This window comes from Myxocyprinus asiaticus, chromosome 13, assembly GCF_019703515.2.
Source record: "Myxocyprinus asiaticus isolate MX2 ecotype Aquarium Trade chromosome 13, UBuf_Myxa_2, whole genome shotgun sequence".
Classification (NCBI taxonomy): Eukaryota; Metazoa; Chordata; class Actinopteri; order Cypriniformes; family Catostomidae; genus Myxocyprinus; species Myxocyprinus asiaticus.
Genome location: NC_059356.1, coordinates 36,597,418 through 36,607,336, shown reverse-complemented (window position 1 = coordinate 36,607,336; position 9,919 = coordinate 36,597,418). Strand labels below are relative to the sequence as shown.

Here is a 9,919-nt window from a genome sequence, read left to right as displayed (position 1 = left end):
TGCTTAATTTTATGTTCCTGCTTGTAATGTGTATGGCTAAAATAGCACATATGCACATATTTTTGGCAATGTAATGTACCTTACATTGCTGTGGGAAACATCTGAAGACAACTAGCAGTACATACAAAGACATATCAACAGATAAAAGGATAGTTCACCCAAAAAGGAAAATTCTCTCAACATTTACTCACCCTCATGCCATCCCAGATGTGTATGAAAAGCAGCATAAAAGTAATCTATAAGACTCCAGTGGTTAAATCCATGTCTTCAGAAGCGATATAATAGTGAGAAATAGTGCGGGTGAGAAACAGATCAATATTTAAGTCCATTTTTCTAAAAATGTCTGTGACGAGGAGGAGGGGCCGGGTCGTGACTACACACACCCGGGCCCCAGTTGGGCTAATCAGCTGAGGAGAAGGATAAATGTGATGGAACACAGCAGTTTGGGAGAGAGAGAGCCACATGCAGCTGCCATGTGTGTGTTTATGTTGTGTGTCTTTTTGTTTAAATTCTTATTAAATATTATTTTGACTGTTCAGCCAGTTCCCATCTCCTCCTTTCCCATCCTTACCTTGTTACAATGTTCACTTACACTTTTACTTACACATTTTTGTCTTTTGTTTTTGGCAATTCGCATTCTTCGTGCATATGTCCACCTACTGGGCAGGGAGGAGAATTTATAGTACAAAAGGACTTAAATATTGATCTGTTTCTCACCCACACCTATAACATCGCTTCTGAAGGTATTGATTTAACCACTGGAGTAGTGTGGATTAATTTTATGATGACTTCATGTGTTTTTTGGACCTTTAGTGTTCTGGTTACCATTCATTTGCATTGTGAGGACCTACAGAGATGAGATATTCTTCTAAAAATCTTAATTTGTGTTCTGCAGAAGAAAGAAAGCCATACAAATGTGAGATAGCATGAGGGTGAGTAAATGATTAGAGAATTTTCATTTTTGGGAGAATTATTCCTTTAATTCCCTTTGACACACTTTGGTCTGTTTCTTCTCAGTTGCATAAATAATGGAGGTGCAGCAGACTTCAGCAATCTTGCGTCCCTCGCCATAGAAAGACCAGCAGCATATCTCATCTCCCAACACGTCTTTAATGAACAACACTCTGCCATTGAATCGCAGCCCCAGTTTATCAAACAGCTCGATGTTCTTCAGGAGGTTATCATCTGAGTTGCTATGGGGACAAAAAGTGAAGTTTAAAAAGACCACACATTAAACTGTTCCACATTCATTTACAATTTTTCAGTGTTCTTCAGTTGTAACAAGTTTTGCCAGAGATTGAGGTTATAGCACAAAGAGGAATAATCTCCTAAAATCACACTAATTACTATTCAAATGCTGGAATATTTATGTGTGAAAAATGTAGTGATGATTTCCTTGCACTATTTCTACACTGCAAAGAGTAAATACGTATATATTTAGATCCAGTGTAGAACTTAAAGCGAAATTATAGTTCATGTGCTTTCGGAGGCTGAGTTAACTCAAATTTCCACTCTTTATTCTATACTATTCTATTCTGAAAATTCTGAAGGAGTGAAAATGATTATTCAATGTACCTGGTATAGGAGTATTTATTGTTCCCTCTGTTATTCTGCAGTTTCACCACTGGCTGTAAGAAGGAAAAGAGGATCTATAAAACAAACACAGACAAAAACAAAAAAAAAACACGTATCTAATCCCAACTGTCAAATGTAATTGTTTTAAGTTGTATTAAACTTATTATTATTATTAAATGTAATTATATATATATCTCTGTCCCACATTTCATCCATAACACAGCAGGCTAAAACTTGATTTAGTTAATTAAGAGATTGTATATTTAGTTTGTTATTTTTCTCTCAGGGAAGTAAACCTTAAAGCGATAGTTCAACCAAAAATGAAATTCTGTCCTCATTTGCTCACTCTCATGTTGTTCCAAACCTGTATGAGTTTCTTTCTTCTGTGGAACAAAAAGAAAATTTTCAGCAGTAACAGTCAACATTCACTTTCATTGCATCCTTTTTCCATACAATGAAAGTGAATGGTGACTGAGTATGTCATTCTGCCTAACATCTCCTTTTGTGTTCGACAGAAGACAGTACATTATACAGGTTTGGAATAACATGAGAATGAGTAAATGAGGACAGAATTTTCATTTTTGGGTAAACTATCCCTATGAAGTCTCTGTTATCTCACCTTCCTACAGGTGACTATCATCCTCTGCTCCTCTTTGGATGAAGTGATCATAGGAATGTGACATCCCCTGCAGACATCCCTGTGTTTCTGCATTAACATCAAACAACAAGTTTTTAGAAATTGATACTGTAGTAGCATAACAAACAGTTAGATCATCATCACATTTTCCTTGGCTCAAAATTGGGCACAGATAATTTTATTTCTCTACAGCCATCCATGTTTCTTCAGGCCAATACTGCTTCTAGTATGTAGTGTGAGCTCCACCTAATGGTCTATTGATATTCTCCTTTCTTGAGACATGCATTTGGGTAAATGAGCAGACAGAGTGCTGCAATGTAAAGCAAGAAGTCCTGTGGAACCTGTGACTAACCTGTATGTTGGTGAGGCAGTGCTGCACAAGGCCCTGGAGGCTGTAGTACTGTGCCTCCTTCAACAGCTCCTCCAGCTCCAATGTGCTCTCTGGCAAAGGAACTGTCCCGTCCCGCAGGAAGTTCAGTACCAGGGAAAAGTGTCGCCCACATCTGTCCAGCACCACCCAGCCTTGGAGGAGGAGTGGATGCACATTTAAACATGCATATAATGAACACAAAAATGGCAAGCACTGGCTGAAATCACCAGTTCCAATCTGACTGGCTGGCTTAATGAAATTTCTGTGAGTTTATCAGTCTGCCTCGAGACAAAGTTGTGTTTTCAAAGTACCGGTTTGCTGCAATGAGTGTTCTGAGAAAGCACAAATCACTAGATTTGTAGTGATTTAGCGTTTGCCAGGTTAGTTGCATCAAATCTTTGAAATATCCTCTGAATTTAGTTTGAGGCATTAAGTATTAAAGCTGAAGTGTGTGACTTTTTCAGTGTTAAAATACTTTCTCTTATCCCAGCTTAAAAGTGCACTAAGTAATTTTTCCCCATTAAAAACGTTTTACTCCTGAAGAAATTAATTGTAATTTTGAAACATATGTATAAAATCATGACCACTCATATGAGATGAGGACTCTAGTCATATGAGTAACCTTATAAATGCTGTTTTATTCTACATGGGGCAGGGGCGCCCTCATAAGGGCTGCCATGTTAGAATTACATGACCAGCTGAATACTAGTCACTTGATCTCAGTAACCGTCTTGTGATTGGACACTTTCACTCTTGGATTAAATTAATCATGGCTGATTGTGAATAGTGAATTTCCAAATGGCATCTGTAACTGAAAACTACTGATTTTGAATGATGATGCATCCACACCACTAGGTGTCACTGTGAGGCTAAGACGACACAAACATATTGAGTGCACCTTTAAGATGCAAAGACAACTGAAAGAAAGCCGATTGTAGGTTAATTTTTTTAAGGTGCTAACATGTTTCTGTGGCGCTATAAAAATTCCTGTTTGTTCTGAATGGCCCATCCATTTCAAAGGAAAAATACTAACTCAACCATCAGGGGAATGGAAATAAAACACTGCTAATTTACTGCCTAAAGATATAGAGCACACAAATACAGAGCAAAGAGTGATTTTCAGTTTGGTGAAACCGGTGATTGCTCACAGGTTTAAACGTATAAGGACAAACACATAAAACCGTTATGAGGGCACAGATTCAAAATCTGTATATTATTCCAAACTTTTGGCTGCCAGTGTATGTGTAAATAAGGTAATACTGAACCATTAAACACAAGACATAAACGGTGCATGTGACAAACACTCAAACTACTGCATATATAACATATAGCAGTTGATATTTAAAAAAAAAAAAAGAAAAGAAAGAAAATCATTAGATACATAAAGAAATGCATTTAGCCATTATTACATGCATTATAAAGTACTGGAACTGGAGTTTTTTGGAGTTTCCCTAAAACATGGCATTAAATGCACACTACTTCTGTAGTGTTCTGGAGAGGGTTGTGACTATGTGTCCACTATACTAGAGAGGCCATGGATGTGTTTCTGTAATGACAGCAGAGGAAATGTGCAGAATTAGGTCAACACATAGAGAGATCTTTTAACTCTAAGTGGAATAGCATGAATAAATTGTTTAAAGCTGTGAATGGGTTATTCACTAGGAACTGAAACATTGTTATTACATTAAATACTAACATTTTCTTCTAACTCATAGAAACAGGTGTTATAGCGCCTGCAATGCATTCACAAACACCTCCAACACATCTTACACGGCTTGAATTTTTTTTATTTGTATGGTTTGGTGTATTTTTTATTACTTATTACTACATTACTTTCTGGTCATGTGACCTGATTGTCACACCATCTGTTATATATTTACAAACACTTGACACACATTGTACATGACTTGGATTTTGGAAATATGATTTTGTGTATTTATTTTTTATTTTTTATATTTTCAAATCTATATAACTTCCTGGTCATGTGACCTGATGATGTCACACCACCTGTTATATATTTACAAACACCTGTCTTGTGGACGGTGCTCTTGTCTGCAGGATGGTGTTCATAACAGATCAAGCTAATCCTGGCATGTTTGGCGGGCTCCGTTCTGGGGTCAAATGTGCAGGTTCCAGAGCTCTGGCTGGGGAGATCAGATCATGCCCTGTGCTCAAGAGAGGAGATCCCTCCACAGCGGTATTTCCCAAGGGGGCCAACCAGTAGCTCCACCATCTCCGGAAACCATGACTGATGTGGCCATTTCAGTGCAACCAGTAGAACCGTTTCCCTGTCCTCTCAAATTTTGCAGATGACAGAATGGAGGGGGCGTACCAAAGGAAATGCATGCTTGCGTTGCGCGGGCCATTTGTGATCCGTGGCATCCACCCCTGGTGAGGCTTGGGACATGGAGTACCAGAGGGGACAGTGGGTTGTCTCCGGGGAGGCAAACAGCTCCACTTCTGCTTTGTCGAATATGTTCCAAATCCTAAGGACCATCTGAGAATGAAGCCTCCATTCTCCGGACATAGCCCTCTGGTGGGACATTAGATCCACGCTGCAGTTCAGGCGGCCTGGGACGTTTGTCACACATAAGGAGATGGCGCTCGCTCCAAAAGAGGAGGCGCCATGTCAGGCTCAACATAGGCAGCTAGCGGATTCCGCCACGGCGATTTATGTAAGCTACTACTGTCATGTTGACCAACTGAACAACATGAAAGAAGCAGCCCCCCTCCGACCTGAGCGCCTGCAGAGTACGGCAAGTGCCACATCTTTGTGAGCTCTGTGTGGACTTCCGGGAAGAATGCCGCTATTCTTTGGGACACAGTCTTTTGACGGCGGCCGGACTGTAGGAACCATTCATCCAGACGACATCTTTCTGGCTTGACTGGAGGGGACCACAGTAATCTGAGTTCCTTGACCACCTGTGAGAGGATGCAAAGCAGCTCAGTATCAGTGCCGTGTGTACGCTCTTCACCCTCACCGGAGGGAGGAGTGGCAATGTCCTCCGTTGGGCCTGACCACTCACCATAGATGCTGCGATGGACATGGAATTGTCCCCATCATCAGATCCACCAAATGTAATGAGACCATGCACTCCGACGAAAGGCCGGAGATCCTCATGGGCATACTTTAGGGGTGAGGATGCTGCCTCAGGAGACAGAGGGGTTCACGTAGTTTGCGCCGGCGCGAGATCCTCCCGAAGTCTTCCACCTCAACCTCATTGGGTAAATGCCTTAAGAAGACTTGGAATATAGTGCATGATTTGTACTGATTACTTTTACTGTGGTTTTATGGTGTGTGTGTTTTTAGCAGACAGAAGACTTTTTAAAAATCCCCCTTTTGTGTTCCACAGAAGAGAGAAAGTCATAAAGGTTCTGAGCAACACTGGGTTGAGTAAATAACAGAATGTTCATTTTTGGGTAAGCTATCCCTTTAAGAGGTGACTCGGTTATGTATTCTTCAACTTGGTCCTCATTAAAATTACTCCTAGACACCTTAAGAAGAGCAAGTTTACTCTGCTAAATCAAAATGACATAATTTGAATTAAGTTAAACAGCTATAGTTGATCATTAATTAAAAGTAACTTTGAAAATGATAAAGTTTATTTTTAATCAATATATCTGCCAATATGTATTAATAATAAAATGTAAATACAAATGACACGTTTAGACACATGCTCACCATCCAACAGACTTTTATTTAATCGTAAATCTCAGCAAATAAATAATGTCTTCATACCAAGTATATAATGTTGATAAATAAATAACAATCAAGTAATACTAGAATGCGAGAAAGCCCTCAACAACATGGGCTTTAGTAATGGCACAGTGAAAAAGACGAAACTCACTGCATATTAACAAGAAACTATGAGATAAAAGAAAAAAAAAATGCAATTTATAAAAAGCATTTCAATTCGATTACTGCATCACAGCAAGCAGTTTTTTCTGTATATATTTTTCTTGACATAGTGCATATGCAACAACATCAACTCTGGTAACAATGACAGTGAGTATAATTGAATCATGAATCCCAAGCTGAAGCGGTAAAATATACAATCGTTGCGTGCCGTAAGCGAGAGGGCATTCCGCTCCTCTGAAACATGGTCATTCAACATCAAGCAGAAATAGATTCTTAAGAAACAATAAAGAACAATATGAAATGCTGGCATTGTCCTCATTATTACATAATAATGAGGGAAATACTATGGCAACCAGTGAAACATGAAGTGATGTCACATTATGGGATGTATTTTGGCACTGAATCAGTTTTGTATACAGAAGCTTCAATATTCAATCAAAATATTTACATTCAGTATGTTCGTGTGATCATGTGTGTGTGTATGTGTAGGCGTGTGTCTGTATACAAATATGTGAGCATGAGAGTATAGTTTTTGTGTTTCAGATTATATACTTTTGTGTACTTTGTCTCTCTTTACTCCCTGTGTGAACGTCTCTCTCTCTCTCTCTCTCTCTCTCTCTCTCTCTCTCTCTCTCTCTCTCACACACCTTTTCTATCCCTCTCTAAATCCGCAGTCTTCTCTTTGGCAATTTTATAGTCCTTAAAGGGTTAGTTCACCCAAAAATGAAAAATCTGTCCTTATTTACTCACCCTCATGCCATCCCAGATGTGTATGACTTTCTCTCTTCTGCTGAACACAAACGCAGATTTTTAGAAGAAGATTTCAGCTGTGTAGGTTCATACAATACAAGTGAATGGTTGCCAAATTTTGAAACTCCAAAATCCACATAAGAGCAACATAAAAGTACTCCAGACAACTATGGTGGTTAAATCCATATCTTCTAAAGTGATATGATAGGTGTGGGTGAGAAACAAATAAATATTTAAGTCCTTTGTCCTTCACTTTCACTTTCTCCTTCTTCTGTTTTTGGTGATTCACAGTCTTCATGCATATCGCCTCCTACTGGGCAGGGAGGAGAATATATGACAACAAAATGACTGAAATATTGATCTGTTTCTCAACCACACCTATCATATCTTGTCTGAACACATGGATTTAAACACTGGAGTCATATGGATTACTTTTATGCTCTCTTTATTCCCTCTTTTCTATGGCGCCATGGATGGCAGCCTTGGTGTGGAGCTCTCCAATTCTTTTGTTGTTTTTGTTTGTTTGTCCTGTGTTTAGTAATTTTTTTCTAATCAGTTTTACCAGGGACGAACTGCTGATCATTTGGCAGCACATACCAGAAAATCTTTTTCCGGTTTTTGACTATTCAAACGCTTTGCTGGACATTTTAGTCAGAGGCGCAGCTGTGTTGTTCAAGCGCGCTATGAGACGCAAGAGAGGGAAGCGAGCCGGCATGCTGGTCAAGCTCCGAAAGCACTGCTTTTGAACAGCACTGCCGAGTATTCATCTAGCGAATCTCCACTCTCTTCCTAACAAAACGGACAAACTACATCTCCTCACTCGTACAAACAAGGACTTTTCAAACTCTGCTGACTTGTGCTTCACAGAAACCTGGCTGAGTGAAGCCATTCCGGACAACGCGTTACATCTGCCGGGCTTCCAGCTGTTCAGAGTTAACGGGGAAAACGAGGAATGCATGTTGTGGTGGAACATGCATTTATATCAATGAAAGTTGGTGTACAGATGTAACAACATTAAAGAAGGTGTGCTGTCCTAATTTGGAAGTGCTCTTTGTCAACTGTAAGCCTTTCTACTCGCCACAGGAATTTTTCTCGTTTATTCTGGTGAGTGTTTATATTCCTCCACGAGCGTGTGGGAGTGCAGCGTTACAACAAGTTTTCAGCTAACGACCCTGCATCAGTGTGGAGAGGCCTGAAAAACATTACTAACTACAACACACCATCTCCCAACACTGTAGGGAACCAACAACTGGCTGACGGCCTGAATGTGTTTTACTGTAGTTTTAAAAAGCATAATCTCACAACCCACACCCACTCTGACTTTCACTTCACACAAACATTAACACCTCCTGCAACCACCCTCCTCCCCCCTCCTGCACTCAACCTGCACTTCAGATATGTGAAGAGGATGTGTGTCAGGTCTTCCAGAAACAAAAGACAAGGAAAGCACAGGGCCCAGATTGTGTTTCACCCACTTGTCTAAAATCTTCTGCTGATCAGCTGGCCCCCAACTTCACACAGATCTTCAACAGATCACTGGAGCAGTGTGAAGTTCCCTGTTATTTCAAACACTCCACCATCATCCCTGTCCAAAAGAAACCCAAAATCACAGGACTTAATGACTACAGACCCGTCGCACTGACGTCTGTGGTCATGAAGTCATTTGAAAGACTGGTGTTGGCCCACCTGAAGGATATCACTGGACCCTTTCTGGATCCGCTTATTGAGCAAACAGGTCTGTGGATGATGCAGTCAACATGGGATTGCATCATATCCTGCAACATCTGGACAGACCAGGGACATATACAAGGATCCTTTTTGTGGACTTCAGTTCGGCTTTCAACACCATCATCCCAGCTATTCTCCGGACTAAATTACACCAACTCTCTGTTCCCACGTCTATCTGTCAGTGGATCTCCAGCTTACTAATGGACAAACAGCAGCTAGTGAGAATGGGAAAATTCACTTCCAGCACCTGTACGATCACCACTGGTGCCCCTCAGGGATGTGTGCTCTCCCCACTACTCTTCTCCTTGTACACAAATGACTGCACCGCCAAGGACCCCTCTGTCAAGCTCCTGAAATTTGCAGATGACACTACTGTCATCGACCTCATCCAGGATGACAATAAGTCTGCATACAGAAAGGAGGTTGAACAACTGGCTGTCTGGTACAATCAAAACAACCTGGAGCTGAACACGCTCAAAACAGTGGAGATGATGGTGGACTTTAGGAGGAACACACCAACATTGACCCCACTCACCATTCTGAACAGAACTGTGGCAGCAGTGGAGTCGTTCAGGTTCCTGGGCACTACCATCTCACAGGACCTTAAGTGGGAGACCCACATTCATTGTGAAAGAGGCCCAGCAGAAGTTGTACTTCCTTCACCAGTTGAGGAAGTTCAACCTGTCACAGGTGCTGCTGATCCAGTTCTACTCAGCAGTCACTGAGTCAGTCCTCTGCACTTCAATAACTGTCTGGTTTGGTTCAGCTATGAAATCGGATATCAGAAAACTACAAAGGATAGTTCAGAGTGCTGAGTGGATTGTTGGTTGCCACCTGCCCTCCTTTCAAAAACTGTAGACTTCTAGTGGCTTGAAAAATCACTCTGGACCCCACTCACCCAGCACTCTACCTTTTTGAACTGTTGCCTTCTGGCCGGTGCTACAGAGCACTGAGAACCAGAACCGTCAGGCACAAGATCAGTTTTTTCCTTCAGGCTATC

At 40.8% G+C, this 9,919-nt stretch overlaps 1 protein-coding gene across 1 annotated transcript; it reads right to left on the bottom strand.

The window, feature by feature from the left end:
* Positions 1–970: 970 nt before the first annotated feature.
* On the bottom strand, positions 971–4,828 carry LOC127450977 (BTB/POZ domain-containing adapter for CUL3-mediated RhoA degradation protein 1-like). Its single transcript, XM_051715463.1, has 5 exons — positions 4,801–4,828; positions 2,565–2,734; positions 2,195–2,281; positions 1,576–1,628; positions 971–1,193 (listed from the first exon to the last, which is right to left on the bottom strand). Exons 1-5 carry the CDS (start codon positions 4,826–4,828, stop codon positions 971–973), a joined length of 561 nt encoding a protein of 186 aa, XP_051571423.1.
* Between the last annotated feature and the right edge of the window lie 5,091 nt (positions 4,829–9,919).